Here is a 22,168-nt window from a genome sequence, read left to right on the forward strand (position 1 = left end):
TTACAACTATGTGCTTGTCGTTATTAGGCATAAATGACACATTGTATTTATTTCGTCTCATTTTCGTCAAACGATGGATGCGGGAAAATTATGCGTCGGAACCGCAATTATCAAACGATCAATGCGAGAAACGATACTTCGGGGAACGATATATGCGGGAAAAAATTACATTGTCTATAAGGAACTTTATTTGGGACCAGAAACGGCGAACGATCAATGCGGGAACGATAGATCGAGGTTCCACCGTATAACTTTTCTTTTGAAAGCGGCAGTGTAATGACTTCTTTCCTCTGCTATCGTAATACTCTGAAACCAAAACTGAATCGATTTCTCTAATCAGAGGCAATTCATGTTCCCTTCATACTTTTGCTCTGGAAAAAATGGAACGACTTTTGTAGCAGTTTATATCGCGACGGCATTGAGGCTTTAACGTTACAATCCTCGGCGGGCACGGGGGCACATTCCCCCCAGACACTTAAAAAATATGCATTATTCTGAATACGGTCATATTATCATTGCGCTCGTTTTGTATCATGAGGTATCCTTGTGCCCCCCCCCCCCCCAGGAACAAAATCCTGGATACGGCTTTGCTTGTGCTCCCCCACTCCCCAGAAAGAAATCCTGGATCCGCCTCTGGTTAAAATTTAGGTAAATTGTAATCAATCACACAAACATTTTGTAAGTTGATCAAGCTCTAACTTGAATGGAGCCGAACCCAGGGTAAAGCAGGCGATCTCGCGGACACGGCAGAAGTGCACCCGGCGATTGATTGGCACGCACGCTTTACCTGCTGCCTAAAATGGCAATAGTTTTTCACTTAAACACAAAATTAAATAAGCTAAATTACAGTTTAGGTATTTTTGACGTTGATTTTTCGTTGTATAGCTATATATATTAGGTTACAAACTCTAGTATTCATAATTTTTCCTGACGAAAATTATGCAACCCGATTGACGTCGAGAATTTTGCATTCGATTGTAAGACGAACCCTCTTTTCTGCAGGAGTTAGGAGGAAAAAATACCTTGTCTTAGATAGGTGCAATTAGGTAAATTATAATTCACTTGGTTTGAAATATATAAAGACATAAAAAATACCTGCTGAAACATGTTATTTTCACTTTCACTTTACTTTATTACTCGTCAAATATTTCCACACAAACTTTCCGGTTGCGACGTAAAACTGGCAAGTCCCAGGTCGACGCATGCGAAAATCGTGTAATGCTCTGTTGCCATAAGCGGAAATCTTCTCTCGTTTTCAGGCCGCAACGCGCGAGAATTAGTTACGTCGCGCCGAAAGCTCGCTGTCGCCCGGTTCAAACTCAGGGAGCGTTATGTCCACTAGTGATGGGTCGATCATGAACGATTCGATCAAAAAGATTGAATCACTAGGTGAATCAAATGACTCATGATTCATTTCGTTAAACAAGTCGATCATCAATCATCAATCACTCCGAATTCCGGTATCATATCAATCATCCCGGTTTCCGGTTTATTTCAAAATTTGGAACGATCGGTGCTTGATCTCTTTTCGACAGGGCAGAAATAGTTGTGATAAAATTAAATACTATGTTATAAAGAACTGAATACTTGTGTAATCTTTTTCTTATATGTTTTCCAACAGTTATAAGTATTAATAACACCAATACACGTAAAAGGAAAATATTAAGATGACTCTTAAATTGTAGGAGAACGTTAAGAAGTAGAAGTTAAAGCTGTTAACATTTTACTGTGCCGTTAATAAAATTATCCTGCAGATCAGATTCATGGGTGTGGTGTACTTAGTGTTATATTTTGAGATATATAGTTAGAAATTCTTCTATTAGTGTTAAGAAACTGTGGCAGTTTTGCCTTCCCAAATATTTTCATGACACTACTTCCTTCATTTTTGCAATGTAATTTACTGATCTAGTAAATCACAATCAAAATAGTATATGAAATGATAATATGGATAGCAATCAGCGTTACCAATGATCTTCGCAGATGAGGCAGTATTTATTCGATTATTCAAAGTGATTTATTACATCCATTGATTGAGTCTTGTCGATCTTGATTCCTTTTGAGTCTTTTCGATCATGATTCCTTTGAGTCTTTTCAATCATGACTCTTTTGAGTCTTTTCGATCTTGATTCATTTGAGTCTTTTCGATCATAATGATTGAATCAATTGATTGAATCATTTATGTGACTCGAGTCAAAATGATTGAATCACCAAAATGATCGACTTTGCCCATCACTAATGTCCACAGCGAACAGCAGGTTGTCAAGGTTAGCGGTCTTCCAATCAGAGGATTGAGGGTGTTGAATATACGTTCAAATTTTTCGACACAAATGCCATCTAGATTTAGTTTCGAAAGCGGTCGCTGCAGCCAGTGGGAAGCCTAATTGGATGGAAGGGGGACTTAGGAGTGACCGAGGGAGGGGAAACCAAGCCAGTCGAGGAAAGTAAACAAGCTGATGAGAAGTGGTGTCATATTTCAGGAGGGGGGGAGAGAAAAGGCCTGCCCTGGGGAAAGATGTTTTTTTTCTTCAGGCAACATTCGTTCCCACGCTTTTCTGACCCATGCGACGATGCTCGCCACAATGAATAGACGTGCGCTGGCAACGAACGAAGTTGAAAATTTCTGGGAAGGTATTATTATCAAGATTGAGAGATTTTTAAGGTTTAAGGACGAAATTCACGGCTTTTTCCATGTTTTTTCACGGTAGACGAAATTCACGGCTAATTCACGGTTTTAAGGTTTTCACGGTTGAGTGGGAACCCTGTAAATGCACAGCTGCAGACTTTCATTCCATAATTATATCCTTCCGCTCAAGTCCTTAAACAATTTTTAGGAGAGCATGGGCACGCGTAAATAAAATACCCCAACGAAAATTTTGTATACAATTTCTATACAGGATGTATACAATGTACACATTTTGTATACAATTGTATACAGTTGTATAGAATGTATAAAATGTGTAAATTGTATACAATGTATACAATTTTATACAGAATGTGTACAATGTGCACATTTTGTATGAATTTGTATAAAGCTGTATAAAATGTGTACATTGTATAAATTTTATACATTTTATGAAAATTTATACATAGTTGTGTAGGCTGTATAAAATTTGTACATTTTATACATTTTTATACAATGTAAAGGTATGTGTGCATCAATGTGTATATATCAGGTTTTGGGAGTTAAAGCACCACAACTACGCTCAGATTCTATTCTTTACACCGTAACACATTGTTACTTTTTAAAACGGTGTTAAAATTGTTGCTAATTATTTTTTAACTTAAGAAATTGTTATAAAAATTTAGAGATCCACTAAACCATTCTTTTGTTGTTGGTTAACCTAATTAAATTAAAGAAATTGTAAGATTTTGAAAATGTTTGTAAAATTGTTGCTAACTTTGTTTAAACATTAGTAATCGTTATAAACATAATAGAGTAAGATTTTATCATTCATTCCACGTTTTTCAACCGTATAAAATGTGGGAATTCTTCATTACATAATAATAGTTTTTGTAAAAGTTGCTAAATTTGTTTAAATTTTAGTAATTGTTATAATCAACAAAGAGTAAGGGTATATTGTTCAGCCAACTCTTCTCAACCGTACTACATGCGGAAATTGTTAAGTTTTTAAAAGTTGCTAACTTTGTTTAAACTTTATATTTTTTAAATAAACAATGTAGAGAGTAATTAGTTCATAATTTGTTGTTGTTTAACCCGTACAGTATGTAGAAATCGTTAATGCTCATAAATTTTATTAGCATTGTTGCTAACTTGTTTAAACTTAATTAATTGTTTTAGACAATATAAAACTTCAAAATAGCGTTAATTTGTTGTTCTGAAACTGTAGAAGCGGTAAAAATGTCCAAAATTTTGTTTCGTTGAATAGTTTATAATTTCCTCCCGGAGTCCAAGCTGTATAAAAAACCATTAACTTTCTTTATAACAATGAAACTGGAAGCTTGGTATAAATTAAAGTGTTATTAAGTGGCAATGCTTACTTTGAAATAATTTTAGCTTTAGGAAATTAAAATATCAGCGAGGAAATATGTGAGTATTTAATAATTATTGCATTCAGATTTGCACAATACCAATGCAGATAAACCATATCCATTGATGAAAACTAACTGAATACAAATAGCAACTCTGAATGCAAAAATTATTCGAATTGGCATTCGGAGTTTTTCCTGCAAGTTTTGGTTTTCGCTCATTATTAATATGGGTTTCCTGTCGAATACAAGCACCTATAGTTTGGAATTGGTGATTATAGCATTCACAAATTTCCTCCACAGTGACATTTATTAACTTTTTCGTTGAAACCATTATATTACGTACTTATCTAAAAATACGGATTAAAAATCGTATTTCGAAACTTGCGCCGCTTGCGCCTTAACGACCGGCGGCCATCTTATATAACATGTGACTTACAGCGCCCACAGCCTACGCCACAGCCATCGCAACTAAAGCACGAAAGTTTGGTATTCATTTGTAGGTACTGTATTTTTGACTTTGTGAATTTTGCTGTGCTGTAAATTATTATTTTACAAGCAAATTTACGTTGACGTACGCCATGGAAGAGGAAAATGATCCCTTTTTCGCTGTGGAGACTGGCAAGAAGTGGCTCTTAGGAGTACGAAGGGATTTGAGGAAGATGCCTTTGCCAGCATTGACCCATCCACTATTTACTGACCATTTAAATGTAAGTAAACGGAAAATTTTTCTCTATTCGATAGTAAACCACCGAACTTGTGTGTATTGAGCCTTTCAGGACTAATTTATTTCTCAGTGTAATTAATATTTTGCATGATCTTTGCGTGATAAAAATACGATCCATTCAGACCGATTAAGTTTAAATATCAGTTCTCGCCGTAAAATACATTTTTAACCTGTTCTTTATGGCATTAAAGTATTATTCTCCTTCTCAATGAACTCGTATATGAAGTGTTTTTCTTACAAATGAATAACTATTGAGAATATGTCGAAGAATTATAGTAATTAATGAGCAGTTCAGGACATAGCCATCAATTAACTCTCTCCGATCATTATCATTTAGGTATTGATTTGTGTCTTTAGTAAAATATTCGCTAATGCCTTACAGTTAGAAGAGGATGCAGAAAAATACATCTTCTGGAAAATGACGTGAGGCCCTTCGAGGATAAAAACAACAGTGTGAATGCCGGGATCAGAACATTCCATGAGCATGAAGAGCCCAAGGAGGTGCAAATGTACCATGTAATCCCCGGAAATGGTAACGAGGAGGTTGATGAAGATAATTCGTATCTATTGATCCACATTCTTCCTGAAGGCATGTTTACACTGTACAGTAACTCGTAGGAGTCATTGTCTAAATGTATGAATGCATCAATTTACACGAAAATGCACCATGTTATAGGCACCCAACTTGTGTGAATGCATGAGCAGAAATATAATCTCTTCTAATTTGGTTCTTGCATTCGTACACGTTCTCTTCTGGTCCATTCACGCAAACAGACATTCACTTGTACAGGTTAATGTGCTTTGTGAACAGGCCTTAATACAAGTGAGGTTCCCACTTCTGTAGAAAAGGAGGTACAAACTTGAATGAAGTATGGGAGCAAACATGAGCAAAAAAGTGGCTTTTCTTGAATAATTGCAACTTCTCCAATCAAAGTGGAAAATAAGTCTTTTGCTTCGCTCTCCCCTGGTAATAATATTGAATGTGACGTTTGTGACGGTACCTCAAGTGAAAACTTGCATGTATCATTTTGAGAGAGTGCCTGCAGTTATTCCTCAGACTATTCAGAGCATTAGGAAAGAGAAATGTCTGAAATCATTTTCAAACGCGTAATATTGTGCATTGATAGAAATTCTACTCTGTGTTGGAGTATTCCATGTTTACGTTACGTTATTATTTTCTCATTATCTGATCATATTATTATATCTACTCGACATGTAATGATATGCATTAAATTAAATGATTCCCTGCCGGTTCTGGCCCACTAATTTTGACAGTCATTATGCCCCTATTAGTCTTATTTTAAGGTCTGTGTTGCCTCTCATGTAAAAAAGCTTGAGAGATTGAATGTTAAGGGGAATAAACTGCCAGTAATTGTGTTATACTTCTATTGGATATTTATTCATTGTTTTTTGTGATATCTCCAATGAAAATTGTAGAAATAATGTTTATATGTACAAAAATTTGGCTTTACACATTGTGTGTAGGTTGTACTCTTTTTATGCAATATATGAAACAGTGCAAATTGCGTACAATCTACACAAGTTGTTTGATGCCAAATTTTTTGTGCAATGTACACATTATTTATGCAATTTGTACTCAATTGTGTGCGGGAAATCCTGTGTACATTGTGTACAGATCATATGCAAAATTTTCATTGGGGCTATCACATCCGCATGATAGTTAAAATTTAAATTGGCTGTAAAGATAACTCCCTAGTCTAGAATTTTGGTGGTTCTCTCAAGGTATCCATTGTTTATGTTGCAATTAAATGTAATCGGACTTTAAAGTGATGATATGTGACTGGTACACATTTCTTTAAATTAATTCTCATAGAAGTAGGTACTTGAACACCGGCAAAATAGATTATTTCAACTGCTCTGTAAACATAAACAGTCATCTAATTATTTAATCCTGCAATATAATTTTTAATCATCAGCATTTGATAGACCCGCATTTGGTTTTTTCTTCTGCTTAACATCATTAATAAATAAATGTAATAACAATCCAGGTGGGACACTTAAGGAACACAAGATGTCACATTCATTACACTAGAGAGGAAGGATTTAATCTTGACCACCTGGGTTCTACCATTAAGACAGTTAATGATAATTTTAAAAGATTACCATCAATGCCATAACATGTCAACTTACAAAGCAAGTGGTAAGTGATGACAGTATCAAATGTTTTCTGAGAATGAGTATATATTACATCACCTTGATGCCCTTCACTGAAGGGTTTTAGAATGTAGTATTGCATGACCACGAGATTCGTAGTTGAAGAACTTTCTTCATGAAAACCATGGTGCTCTGGTATAGCTATATCTTTGTAGGAGAGGATATTAGGCTTAAGTGCAAGACTCTCTCTCAAGATCTTAACAACAAATGACTGGATTAAAATAGGTCTGTAATTAGTGGTGTGAGTCTTATCACCTGATTTATGGGTTGGGACTATATAAATACTTCTTAGGTTGGATGGTTAGACTGAGTGAGGGAGGATATGCTAAAATCTCTTGACAATATTTAAGCACAAAAGGTGGAATACCACCTGGGCCTGGTCTCTTTGTTATGCATGATGAATTCAGTTTCTAAAGTACTCATGTGATTGTGTGGTGTTGTTGTAAATAAGTGTGTAATATATAGTTAAATATAATTGTTTTATCATTACAGCAAACTGTATCTGGTTTTCATTTCCTTTGTAGACCCTGTAAGACCTGAATCTCACTGATTTTTTCTTTATTAAATTTATTCACTACAAGAGTTCATAAACCCACCGGAGGGTGTTCCCATAGCATTCAATAACTATGCAAAACACATTAGCATGTTACATTACGCACAGGAACACTCTCGATAGCCTAGACAGGGTGTTCTCAAATGTAAGTAAATGCTGCGAAACGATGAAGATGGTAACTCACAGGGCGTTCATGAACGCTTGGAAACATTGACAAACAGTCGTAAACATAGCTAAACGCTATGTAGAGTGTTTGTGAACACTCCAAGGCGTACACATTTCCGCTCGAGGACACACTGGGATAGTGTTCTTTGAGTGTTCTTCGCTGTTCATGATCACCTCCATGGTGCGTTCTTAAACAATCTGAAAAAGGTCACATTTTCGCCAGGGTAATCATTCATCAATGGTTACTAAGCAGACACCCATGAAACTTTTGAATGAAGAATCCTTCCACCTTGATAAGGTTGTCTATCATGTGAAGGAATCATTTTGGTGTATATTCTTGTAACAATATGCAAAAATGGTATTAATATCTGGAAGGGGACGTCCTATGGATATTGGATTTTGGGACTTATGGATATCCGACAGATGTCCGAGGGAAATCGCGGGATTTTCATCGGATATCCTTGGCCCATCCGCAACGTCCGCGTTGGATATTCGTCGGACATTGTTGGATGCCCATGTGTTGTTAGGGCTGTATACAAATTTGGCTTTACACAATCGTATAAAAATGTATACAATTTTATACAGGATGTCCTGTATAAAACTGTATACAATTGTATACAAAATGTGTAAATTTTATACAAATTTGGCTTTACACAATTGTATAAAAATGTATACAATTGTATACAAGATGTCCTGTATAAAACTGTATACAATTGTATACAAAATGTGTAAATTTTATACAAATTTGGCTTTACACAATTGTATAAAAATGTATACAATTGTATACAGGATTTCCTGTATAAAACTGTATACAATTGTATACAAAATGTGTACATTGTATACAAATTTGGCTTTACACAATTGTATAAAAATGTATACAATTGTATAAAATGTATACAATTGTGTAAAATGTATACAATTGTGTAAAATGTATACAATTGTATACATTTTATACAATTGTACACATTTTTATACAATTGTGTAAAGCCAAATTTGTATACAATTAATACATTTTGTATACAATTGTATACAGTTTTATACAGGAAATCCTGTATAAAATTGTATACAATTGTATACAAAATTTTCATTGGGGATATAAAGTAATCTGGAAACCACTATAGATAAAATGTTCTATTTATGACAAGATATGTATATTATTGGGGTAATATTTGTTATAGAAATAAAATATCCTACCATATTGAATAATACCCTTAAATACTGGACTTCCTTGACAAACTATTGTCTTGGGCAGAGGATACACCTATGCGTCCCGCTCCGACCCGTTTTAAAATGCGCCCAGAATCATCCGAGAACGGCCTAGGCATTCCGAATTACCTCTCGCTGCTCTATTATATGTTCTCTACGGTTTAGCATTCGCCGTTGTTTCTAGGAATCACCTTTCATTTTTTATCTAACTACTTTTTCATCTTTTTTTGGATTAATTCATAAGTACTTGATAATGACCTCTATGGATCAAAACATGCCGTACCGAGGAAATAAATCAGTGGAAGTCAATGAAGTCTTCTTTTCATTTTCGATTTTTACTATAATCCATTCCAAGGTCAGTTTCCACGGAGGAACCGCAAAAGAACCGAGGAAGTGTTTCCCCTGTCATGATCATGAGTGAGAGCATTCTTAACCCACGTTACAACATTATTTTACATTGTAATTTAGATATCCCGGAGCCTATGTACTGACATGCGATGGTTAATATCGGTGTTGATTCAAAGATATTTATCTAATGCTATTTTATGTCAAAAGATAATGACAATCGGAGTTTTGACGAACTATCACAGTCCATGACTCTAAATAAATCGCTCATGCTCGAAAAAAATCATCGCATAATCACGGTAAAATAGATGAGCACGGAAAAATACGAAAATCTAGCAGGAATCCCTTGGTGGTTGACTTCAACATCATAACTCGGATGAAATTGCCAAACTTCAGACACACTGACAATTTTTCAGATGAAATCCAGTTCTGTTGAAGATTAAACCTTTTTCGCTTAACAGAGTTTAGTTAATCATTACCCAAGGTCAAACCAAACTTTATAAAAGCCGCCAAGAAACAAGGTGAGTCAGAGTGATCAGCGCACCATCTGAGAAACTTCTCCCGGGCTACATTTGACCTGCAAGAGGCCGTGGATATATGACAACAAATCGCGTTAATACCATCGCGTTGAATCACCATCACCTTGTATGCTTACTAAAAATTAGATTCTACTTTTTTGGATGACATCGAAATCCAAAATGTGAACACAGGAGGTTTTTTAATGGCTCATACGGCCCCCGTTTAGCCGAGGCAACAGAAAACATTAAGTTGGCAAAATTCCCAGAAACCTTCCATTTAATAGATTAACAGAAGTTTAGAATTCCAAATTAGCAATCTTCTGCTGTCTTCCCTTTATTTCACTCATCTTTATTGAAGCAATGACGATTTTCGAGTAGGTACTTATACCATTCCTCATTAAGTTAAATATGCTATAGTCACATACATATCACTTTTACAGAATAAAATTTTTAAATTTCATCAAGACTACTGAAAAATGCATAAAAATGGAATCATTAATGTCCATAATAATATTCTGTGGGGGAATGCTTTTAAGTTAATGAATATTATAATTTTCTTAAAACATCACCCTCTCATACCTTAAATTTACTGCCCATCTTTTAGCAATTTCCAGAAAAGTATTATTCAACCTTCATTGGGAAGAAAACATTTCATCAATCAATTTTTTTGCTGCACATAGCACCTTTTAGTTACTTAAAATTATATTTTTTATTCATAGAAAGCATTGCTATCATAAAACCTGAAAAAATGGCAGGTTATCCACAACATATTATATAGTGGTGTATATGTAGTGTTTTTCTACTCTTAGTGTTTTTAATTTTGTCCCCCCTGAAAAACGTTAAATCAGGATTTGACTGTATATTGATATGCATTGATAAAACATCTGAAGTAAGGTACGTTACTTCATCAAGAGAAACATACATACCCAGTCCCATTCATTTAGGTCAGTTACAAAAGTATTTTTTTATTTCAAGATATATTATTGACTTTCAATGGACCTCTGAATGGTGACCTACCACATGAACTAGGGGATGTATTATAAGTATTAAACTACACATGAAATTCCTGCTAATGCATTCCTCCATGCCCCAGCCATTGCTCCCTCAAACTCATCATATATACATATTTATGATTTTCCTTGTCACCAAATTAACATAACTGGCTAAAAATCTTGGAATGCACTCCCAGATGAAGAAATGCATCTCGGTGCAAATACAGTGGAACTTGGTTAGTACGTTCCTCGTTAGTACGTTTTCCTCCTTAGTACGGCGATTTCTCTCGGTCCCGGTACAATCCGAACAAAATACAGGTAAAAGTATTTGGTTAGTACGTTCGAAAAAATTGAGCTTTCCTGGTTAGTACGCTCAATTGCTTGCCGTGATGCAACCCGCAATTCGTTCTCTAGTATCTTCTTAAGGGTCGTAAACCTCCGAATTCATGATTTAATTTATTATTATTAGCCATTAACATTCTTGCATTTCTTAATTCTTATGACGTGATGAATAATAGAATGCGGCCATTTATCAGGAATGTCTGACTATGGAAAACTGCAGCCAATGAGAAGCCCCAATTTTCCCCATCCAGAGCTCCTCACCTTCTGTTGCCTCTGGAGTGCCCACTGTGCACAAATTTTGCGAGTGGGCAATTGTTGCTATTGCACGAGTCATCATGATGAAGAAATGAGTCTTATCCAATTCCCACTTTATCTAAAGCAGTACTGCACGTACTCCATAAACTCGACGTCAAGGCTATGGAAGCATTGCATTGCTTCTCCTTCCAAGGAACAGTAGAAATAAATGAGATAACATTCTACAATTAGTATTATACTGCCTCCTTTTAAATGGTCTAGATTTGGTCTAGCGTATTTGACTACTGCTGCGGGAGCAGACAATGCTCTGGATCTCCACGCAAAGCTTAGCTTAAAAATACGTTATCTCGGAATGTAAGCAGATGACATTATACAAATTTCTAAAGTAAATTTCAACTGTATAATGTAGAATCTTCTTTGTAATTATGTCGTAATATAATAATCGTGCGTATTATTAATCGATATATCGATCGATATAACAATCGATATGGTTTTATTCCAGAAGCGATTGTGTACGGCTGTTGCCGTAATTTAAGGTTAATACAATTTTGTCCCATTTTTACGATGTTTAAAAACAACCAGTGGACATAGTCAGGGTTGTTGTTATATTCTCCGAGTATGCTGTGAGAAAGAAGAAATGACTTAGCTTTACTTTCCTCTTTCTATAAATATATATAGGATAAATCACGGGAGATACGACGCCGTTTTCATGTAATTGTCCTCAGGAAACCTATGAAACATTGTGATTTTTATTCACATGGTATTGCTTTTCAATGTGGCGCTCATTTTCGTGATTTTAAAGGTGAAAAGAGTTCAGGAAGGCCATCCTACGAGAACTACCGATAGTAATTGTAATTATGATGACTTTTCCACTGATTGCAATAACCCTGACTGCTATTATTTACTTTCCTGGTTAGCACGTTTTCCTGGTTAGTACGTTCATTTTTCGTGGTCCCTTCAGAAACTTACTAAACAAGTTCCACTGTATATTGTCCTGGATGACTCATGTAAGGTTTTTTTAGCGCAGCAATCCCACATATGAGAAAGGGGGGAATAAACGAATTTTGAACCATCAACTTTAATCAGTCACTTTCTTAAAAAATTAACTATTAATTTTGGCTTGTTATTTTTTATCAAGATGAACTGTAACTTTAATCAGTAAACATTTTTGGTAACAATACCAGCTTTGGACAGAACAAACAGACAGAACTCACCCCATCTGCTTTCCGCACTGTTCTTGTGATAGTGGACTCGCCAAAGAATCGAAATTTTGGAGCAGGAGAGGCTGGTGCCATCAGCAGCTTTTTCTCAGGGCTCTCCTCGTCCAAAATGCCCCCAAGACCACCTGCTCCAACCCTTTGAAAGATAAAACACAAAGCCAATCAAATGGAGGGTATTTTAAAATTGTGCAGAATTTGAAAACGTTACCACAGGATTCAGTATTATTGAGGATCAAGTCAAACCTCACAAACATAGCAGTGTCTCTCGTTAAGCAACCCCTCTACATATTTGTAAGATTGATTATGGCTGACTCCAGACTGATTCACAAAGCAGCATTTCCTCCTTCAAAGAATGCTTAAGGAAAAGTATGCATGTACATGTATTTTGGATGGTCACACGAAACTTTTCATTGATAATGAACATTCTTTTTAATATTAATAATAATTCTTTATTGATTCCAGGACATGTGGTGAACATGTATAGAACAAGTCAAGTAGGTACATAAAACAAAACATAGACAATAGTTCTGTAAAACCCATTCCGAAGTTAGCTCTGAGAACATGGCTTGGTGGTGTAACTGGCTAACGCACCTGACCGGCAATCGGGAGACCCCGGTTTGAATCCCGGCTAAGTCAAATATTTTTTCTTGGTGAACTCCATCTTCATCCGTTAGTGTATTTAACTTTGCACCCGTGCGCGTGACTGTGTACAAAGTCCCTTGATCCTGCAGTGCTATGTTTAAATCTACTCCATGATTTTGTACAAGTAAATTGTATTTTGCTCTCAGAGGACAAGAGTCCTAGAACAAAAAATATCTTTTATGAACCTAAATCCATTCGTCTGTATCTTGACGCCAGATGATTGAACAGTCTTAAAATTTCGGAGAATGATGTACATCCAACAACATACATGTGATATTACCAAGTTTTCATGGAGATAAATATTTCTCGTGCCTTGATTTCACTGCATCATATATGCAGATTGAACTCCATCCTGAAGACAAGAAGTACACCGGCTTCATATTTGATTTTTGTTCTTATGTATTTTAATGCGTAGCTTTATGTGCAAAAATTCTCATGGCACTATTTTGTAAACGAAAAATTTTGATAAAATGATGAGATGATCCCCAAAAAATTATACAGTAGGTGACATGGGAATAGAAGTCACTATAATATAGTTTTAGCAAAGTTTTTCTACCCACAGTGGAACTGAGCTGCCTTAATAAGTAACATGTGGAACTGAGTTTGGTGCTGATGTATGTAAAATGCTCATTCCAGGACATTTTGTAATCCAAAGATATTCCTAGGAATTCACCATTATCGACCTGCTCAATAGTCATTTGCTTAATGCAGTAAGTGTATTGCAGCATGGACCTTCAATAGAAAAACGTGTGAAAACCATATAAACCGTGTATCCCATAAAACTACATAAAGTGCTTTGTCGTCTAGTACCTCTATTTACTCACCGGAGAAGTTTTTTGCTTGTGTTCGAAAGGACAAAAATAAGAGGAATAAGTGGTTAATGATTCACAGAACGGAGTCAAATAGATTATCTATATTGTCAACGGGATATCCTCAACGTAAGTACACTCTTAAATCATGGTTACCGCAGGATTTTATCAAGTTACTTATTCCACTTTGTAAACAACTCTAGAAATGTACCTATCATTCTAACCATTGTAGGATCAAATTATAAGGAAAGTGGCTGTTTACAAGAATAAATACTGATTACGATTAAACCACAGAGAAAAATAAGGAATGTAAGGGGCAGCCGGCCTCTCGTCGAAAGGAGCCCCTAACAAGGAATATTCACGAAGTGTCTTTCGCCGATATCGTTCAAATTTTGTTGGATAGTAGTGTTCCATAATAAAAGCACATTTTAAAATTTTCTTGTGCCCTTAAGCCTTGTGATATAAAAAACAGGACATAATAAAGGCAAATTTTTATTTTGTAGAACAGCGAAGTCTTTTTCTTAACCTTGTGCATCATGAAGGAGTTCCACCATGTTCCGCCAACCACCATCGCATAATAAAGGCAGTTGAATTTTAGTCTTGAAAGCGAGTGTGTCGTGATTTCCCTCCATCCTTCTCCTGTGAATCGGCGCACGCTACAGGAATATACTAGAAATATGAGGCTTTTGGCAAGGTAAATTCAATATTTATTACTGCGATGCCCATAGCGTTCGCTGCATGTCAACGCAACACCTAAAATTTCGACTCGTTTTGCAGTCGGTCTTGATTCAAAAACAGGAACTCGAGTAAATAAAGCGTAAATAGTACTTGAAACTTATTTCTTTGCCTATCACAGGCTTTTTTTATGGCCTTTTAACGATCGTTTGGATCTCATTCTTGGACAATTCTCGCGGTTCATACATTAATGGCCTTTCCATCTGATCCTTCCTTTTACCCATCCCCTTTTCCTTTGTTCCATTCTTTCGCTACCCATATCCAATCAGTGAGATATCCAAGTCAAGCAAGATCATATCAAATCCAAATAACTATCGGGGCCGTACGTAAACAAAGAAGTCGCCTATACAAGCCAGTTGAAATGAATGTGTCGTTTTCGTAGTCTGCCACCAGGTGACTCTTGAGTTCAAATTGTATGATTGTCTGAACGAAATTAGAGCAGGCGTTCAGAAATTCATACATTCTTACATTTTGCGTGGTTACACGGTGCATTTTCGCGTTCATTCTGAAAGGGGGTATGAAAGCGTTGGAATAAGCATTCTAAATATGTTGGAGAATGAGTTGGTCGCTGATGTTATCGATAATAATTGACGATAAGTGATGATATTTTCATGTCCCTTATCAGCAAGGTTGAGGGTAGAATAAAACAGCAGGATGCAAACGTGAGGCAGTTTATTCCCGCGGCAAAAATGTTATTAATAAATGATGGACATTGTGGTTGAGAAGATGTTATGAATAGTGCTGTAAACGTGCATTTAAATCACATTTTTTCTCTCCTAATCTAGCAGTTGCTAACATAAGGTCCTTATCCTATAATCGTAGAGATAGAAACGGGCAGCTGTAGTGTTACACAGGTTAGTCGTCAGAACATATTAGTCATTTCTCCAGCTGCTCGCTTGCTTGCATTGTATGCCCACCACAAAGCTAACCTGTAGAATTCGGCCTCGATACCTTAAGTAAATCTTTCATTCTCTCCAAAACATCCCTCCTTGTATTTCGATTCTAACATCGTATCCTTCTTATTAAAGATCAACTCATTATTACGGATTTCCTAGTTGAGAGTTTCCATCGCCTATCGAGACCAATTTTTGCTCATTTTTACTTTTAGGACCACAACAGGCGATGAAATAGACGATCATGAATGCATATATATTTGAAATAATGTTTTGTGAATTCACTTTGCGGTATGGTGACATTATAAATTCAAAACTAAACCTTTTAGTATTCCATACAGTACTAGTGAAAAAACTCAACCGGATTCGATCTTTTCAGGTCTTTTTCTAGAGGTTTACGATAATGATAATGACCTGAAAAGGTGGAAATTGGTTAGCTTTTTGATGCATAATGTGTGGAATACATACTTTTGTGTCCATAATATATGTATTTATTAATTAAATTGCTCATGCAGACGATAAATAAGTTTAACCTATGTGGCCTGTGTGTCAGTGCTTGGCGATGCTTTTTTGTCAAAGGCCCTGTTATTGGTTGGTTTCATCCAATTTGATGAAAATTTAGAACCTGTCCTATCCATTTGTACAAATCGGTGTTTTGTACAAACGATAGGACCAAAAGCCAGTTGGATGAAATTTTGAGTGTGGGACAGGGTACGCATCAGCTGCATCAAATTTTACCGCAAATATTTTGACAAAAACTTGACCGTGGGACATCGGCTTAAAGAATGATGCATCAATTCCGACTCAAACATTGTAGAGCATGCTGTCTCCACCAGAAGTGATTACAATGTATCACTTAATTCGGTTCGTTTGTCCACAGACAGCATTTATACCAGCAGTTGACTGTGGCATGATAGGTATTCTTACTCACTCTGTTCGAGGAGGCAAAAGATAAAAAATAAGTTTCTTCAGAAAATGCGGTTTCTTTATATTAATTTCTCACACTCTGCATTGTATTTAATCTTATCCTTGTAACAAATGTTGTCAAATTTGGTTCCTTTTGCCTGCATAGTGATATCTTTTGCATAGGACAAGGAGTTTGAATTTATTTTTGGGTGATCCCGTTTGGGCATGCTATACACGTATATTTGTCAATGCAACGTAGTGAAGCCTAAAATGGATTTATCATACAGCGAAGCTAGCATTTTTTTATATTACTATAACTCTTGTTATATTTTCTACCTTATTCGATAAAATATGAAAAACGATAGAAATCAGAATATGGCTCAATAATATTTACTGTGGTCCTTGGCTCGAAGTTTAAAACAACTACAGTAGACTCTTGTTATTACGAAGTTCATGGGACCACAAAACCGGAGGTTCGTAATAACGAAGTTCGTATAAACGTTTCTTTTAGAAATCGTCGAAAATAAACCATATATGATAAACGAGATTGAATTACGCGGAAATATTTATAAACAGGAAAATTTGTTTCCGCGTCTCCAAAGAAAAATGTAGTATGACGTGCTTGAGGGTTGATACCTTCCCGAATACAGTAAGTCTGATATATGAACTTAGCGCGTTCCTATACCTTGTTCATAAGTTTATAAACCTTCGGTCCGGGCGCCGAGAGTTGTCCGATGTCAGGCAGAATGGTCTAGGCCGGGAAGGGGGCAAGGTTGCCAGGTAAGAAAGGGAAACGCCTACAAAGAGTTCTGTGAAGAAAGGAGCCGGAAGGGAAGATGAGCGTGAAGGACCCAGAGGAAGAACCACTTCTTTTGGTGATTCGAAGAAAGGGCATGTTCTGTGGATCAGGCTTATTTCGGTGGCCTTTATGCGTTTGACAACATTGTGTGATTAGGCGATGGTGTGAGATGCGTTTGGGGGCCGTACAACAATTGGCCATAAACAGTGCTGGCGCAGGGTTACCCGCCACTCCTATCATGCCGTCATCGGGCAACTCTCGCTGGCCGGACTGAATGCAAGACATCGAGGAGCACGGTTATCCTGCAGAATGCAACACTGCGTAACAATCGTGAGCTAACTCACTGTTGTGACGAGCTAATCTAGCTTGGAGTGTAACAAAGCCGGAGCCGAAAAAATCATTCTCCGCGGCAAGGAAGAACGGGCGAAATGTTGAACAGTTCCTAACTTCACACCGGATTCAATGATACTTTGTTCAGATCAGTGGCGGCGCGTGCGTATACCCATGTTAGCAAGTGCACACCCAAAGATGGATAAATTATAAAAGAAAACTATTCCTTTGCAACGAGAAGGATAAAAGTACTGTCTGCATATGCAAGAAACATGAGCCTCCGAACGCTACAGCTATCTCCTTTTCGAATTCACCGCTCTACAAGTGTGCGATCCCGTGGCATCATGCCGGGCACATTTTCGGTCTGTGCGATCGCTTGAGGGAGCTCTGGCGGGACGAGGTAAGCGGGGGGGTATGTGCAGTTCAAATGGGTGATGGGAGCAGACTCAAAACGATGCGAGTGTGCACGCGCATATTTTTGGTGACTGACTAGCAGGTAGTGTAGTGGTGAAGCCGCCACCTACACTACCTGCGCCCAGGATCCTAGTCCGTCTACAGAGCCATCTGTATGGCCGTTTTCTACACTACTTCCTCATAGGGTGTAAGGAAAAGAGAATGAATTTCAACTACCGTCACTTGTAAAGGTGTGTTGAGAATAATTATTTTCATGCATGCTAATATTATTTCTGTTCATGCAATTTTAAGGGTAGAATGTACCAGTGATATGTTTTGCTTGCTATTATTCTATTACGACGAAATATGATGCTCATGGATTAGGATTAACATAATATAATTAAATCATCCTATATATCTGCTCTAATGCACACCCTAGATAAATTACCACCAGCCGCCACTGGTTCAGATTATGCCCAGAGTGCGAGTTCCTCTACGCCGCACCGCGGACGAACGGCCAAATGAAAAGGCGCCAAATTCAAATTTTGACACTTTTGAATGCTGGTATCTCTGAAAGTTCGTAAATCAAATGTGCATAGGAAGAGGACTAACTGTTCATCAAATTTACGAGCTGTAATGAGTCGGTCACCATGAATCCTCAGGAATGAAGCTTATTACATGACGTTGCGTGTATGGTGAAGCAAGAACCATAATGTACGCTCTTGATCACAGTAAACGAAGAGGACGTAAACATGGCGTGATTATCAAAACTGAGCGCAGTGAATATCCACCTGAAAACCATTGCTTATGCGTGGAACTTCGTAATAAAGTTTTGTAGCAATTGGAAGGATTGAATTGAAAAATATTTCCATCAAGTTTGTATATCGTCCGAAGTTTTTTTCCGCCACACATTTTCTTCATGTCCCTATTTCAGAGGCCAAACTCTCAATGAAGTTTTTGTATTTTTAGAGGATGATGATGTCATTGTCTCGCCAAGCATCTTCAATAAACCACCAGACCCTAATATAGAGTCCAATGAGACTAGTGCCGATGAAGATGACACGGGTAATACATATTCACAATCTTTCTGGCCGGTAACTTCTTGCTGGATGCGAGGTGCGCTTCAAGTGAATTGGAAGGGGTCAAGAGAAAAATTGTGAATCGACTATGGGCGCAAAATACAGCGAGCCGGCAGACAATGCTGGTCAATCCGCAGATGGTCCTCCTCCAAAACAACCACATCTAACCTTCACTCATGGCCAGATTTGCCAACCAAGTCCAACCTCTGGTCGTAAGCCAAAGGAAGATAATCAAGGGGGAAGTGAAATACCAAACATTGATTGTGTGCCATCATCAGAGGAAGATAGTGGTGATGAATGGTGATACTCTGTCCGTGCTACTAATGAACAGGTAGGAAGAGACCATAAGATCACCAAAACGTACGCATGGGCACATGTCATCTGTTAAGAATATCTTCCCTGAAATGAATTATGCTGCATTTTGCACTAAATCCCCAGTTGAAGTGTTTGAAATGTTCTTCACTGAAGAAATTGTAAATTTTTTAGTTCATGAGAGCACCAAATTTGCACCAATTACATATGAATGAACCTAGTGTGATCATCATTACACCTGCACCTCAATTATGTAAATGTGACAGCGACGACGGCGATAGATGACCATCACGTTCTCCTATCACGTTCCGCTGTATCGCGCGATCATGTAAGCCACCGTCATCGCGCGTATCATATAGGTACGAGCGCGTGAGGTTGGTATCATTGATAAATCTGAAGAGCCAATGAAATCCTTCGACACGTCTTTGTCCGAGAATGCGTCGTCTGCGGAGTCTTTGAAATGACAATAACAAACAACGAAAACATAAAATGGATGCAATTCAAAGGTAAGTACTTCGCTTCGCCAATAGATAATAGTATGATAAAGTACTCGTATAATGGTAAAGTTATTGGAAAAGTGTAGTATTACTTTTAGATGTGTGATAACGTAATCCATTATGCTAATGCTCGCCGGGAGATGCTCCAGTCATTATATTTACTATATCGTAGAGAATGGCCGAAAAGTCGAGACCTTGGATTGAAACTAATTAATGTTGAAATGATAATGGAAGTGTAATCGCGCTAGCGATTTGAATGTAAGTAGTTAATAGTTGATTTATGATGATTAAAAAATCGAAAAGGAGTTTAACGATGTTCATGGTGAAACAAAACTCAGTACTATTCCACAAACTTTTATTTTAACAGCCTACTACTTTCGACGTTTATACCGTCATTATCAAGACTAACCTGACTGTTAAAATAAAAGTTTGTGGAATAGTTCTGAGTTTTGTTTCACATTTCAACGATCCAAGAAGTAACGCCCAAATCAGTTGAGTTTAACGATGTTGACATGTTGGAGAACGTACTTGGCAAATGTTGATAATTAAACTGCGATATAAAGTAATTGACGTTTGAATCACGGATGTACTTCAATTAGCAGTACTTTCCAAGTTGTTGTGTGGAAATAAAGCAGCTCAATAGAGTTCACTACCGTGCGCATATAACAATTGAACAACGTGAACAACTAATAATGTCAAGAGAGCACTCCAGTAGAAATAATTAAGGATTTCATTGGTTTTTAATCGATTATGGGGCATTTTTAAATTAAATAAACAATAATTTTTTCCTAACATATGCATTTAGTGCTCGTTTTTATGTCAGCATATGCTTATCACCATCCGTTTCGAACGTGATAGGCCGATGACGCTGGCAGCGTGATAAAGAGAGCGATCACGGTTTCATAATCGCTGCTATCACCTTCCGTCGTGGGAATCGCGTTGCCCCTGGCAACGACATCGCTCTCACCCTTCTCACAGTTACATAATTAGGGTGCTGAGGACATTAGGGATTTTATAGCAGTTTTCATTCTGAGTGGTTATTGTCGTCTGCTAGGAAAAGAGTATTTTTGGGAGAGTGGTGATGACGTTGGAAACACTCTAGTCAGGCTTCTTACTCCAACTACATTATAAAATTCACTGTTTTTTCCAGGATTTCACGGTCTAAATGTCATCAAATTCATGGTCTGTATAAAAGGCATTTTAGGTAGAAATATTGATCAAGTAACAATCATCGGCCGCATGTTAACTATTCTCTCCTGACGTCACCTATTGTTAGCATAATTCAGGGTATGTGTGGGAAAATGGAGAGAGCAGGGTGGCAGGGAAGTGAAGAAGTGCCTGATTTTTTTGTCAGGGTTAATGTCTTCCAATCGCAGGCTTAAGGTCAATGTGCTGTCATGGCACACGGACCAATTAATAATTGCACTTCGAATACATGTATGCAGAAAAATGCAAGAACTGTATCTACATGTGACTCGGCCTTGAAACATGATCGAAACATCAATTTTTCTTTTCATCTGTCTATCGTACTTCTACAATCAAGTTTGAATCACATTAAATGTCGCGCCAAAGGCACGTTAACGCCGTACAAGTAAACCATGTTTACCACAACTAGTCAGATTACATTACAATTTTATTCTGCACATTTGTTTGTGTTGTTTGGGGTAGTGTGGTGTTTGTGTTAGCAGAAACTTACATACTAAAACAGTTGTTGATTTTCAAAAAGTCCTAGGAAAGTAAAATATATATTTTTTCAGTTAATATCAATTCTTTTTTATTTATTTATACATATTTTTTATTTTATTTTGGTAGTATTTTTTTCATTATTTTAGTTCTTATTTATTTGCTATATTATATTTTTTCCGTTGGTTTATTTTCATTATTTCATTTTTTTTAATTATTGTTTCCAATATTTTTTTCCTTGAAAAACATAATTGATGGACACAATTACAGTAAAACCTCTTTACATCGTAATGGAGGGGACCAAAATTTGGGCAATTTGATGTATGGAGGTTCACTATAGAGAGGTTTTAGTGGTAGGCACCATTTTTTCATATCGTTAGGAAATGAAAGGTGATACTGTCTTTTAACCCATTATATTACTATATTTAAGTATATAGGTATGCATAAGTGAACATATATTTACAATTTAATGATTACACAAAGGTAAAAGTAAATTGTTCAAGAGGCCTTTTTAGAAAATAAATTAGTTAATGGGTTTGCTTAAAATTTTTTTCAAACTCTTTCGAAGTGATGTTTTCAATGCCACGAGCAGTTTTTAATGTCAT

At 36.8% G+C, this 22,168-nt stretch overlaps 1 protein-coding gene and 1 long non-coding RNA gene across 2 annotated transcripts in view; one reads left to right on the forward strand and one right to left on the reverse strand.

Annotated features, from left to right (window-relative positions):
- LOC124169790 (HCLS1-associated protein X-1-like) overlaps positions 1-22,168 on the reverse strand; it is a 57,637-nt gene that overhangs the window by 3,103 nt on the left and 32,366 nt on the right. The window contains exon 6 of the mRNA XM_046548543.1: positions 12,480-12,621. Within this exon, the coding sequence (XP_046404499.1) occupies positions 12,480-12,621 (142 nt within the window). The remainder of the gene's footprint in view (positions 1-12,479; positions 12,622-22,168) is intronic.
- Positions 4,361-7,385, forward strand: LOC124169792. The gene is made up of 2 exons (XR_006867234.1): positions 4,361-4,697; positions 5,097-7,385. It is a non-coding gene; the product is annotated as an uncharacterized LOC124169792 (long non-coding RNA).

Source organism: Ischnura elegans, chromosome 12 (assembly GCF_921293095.1).
Source record: "Ischnura elegans chromosome 12, ioIscEleg1.1, whole genome shotgun sequence".
In the NCBI taxonomy this organism is placed as follows: Eukaryota; Metazoa; Arthropoda; class Insecta; order Odonata; family Coenagrionidae; genus Ischnura; species Ischnura elegans.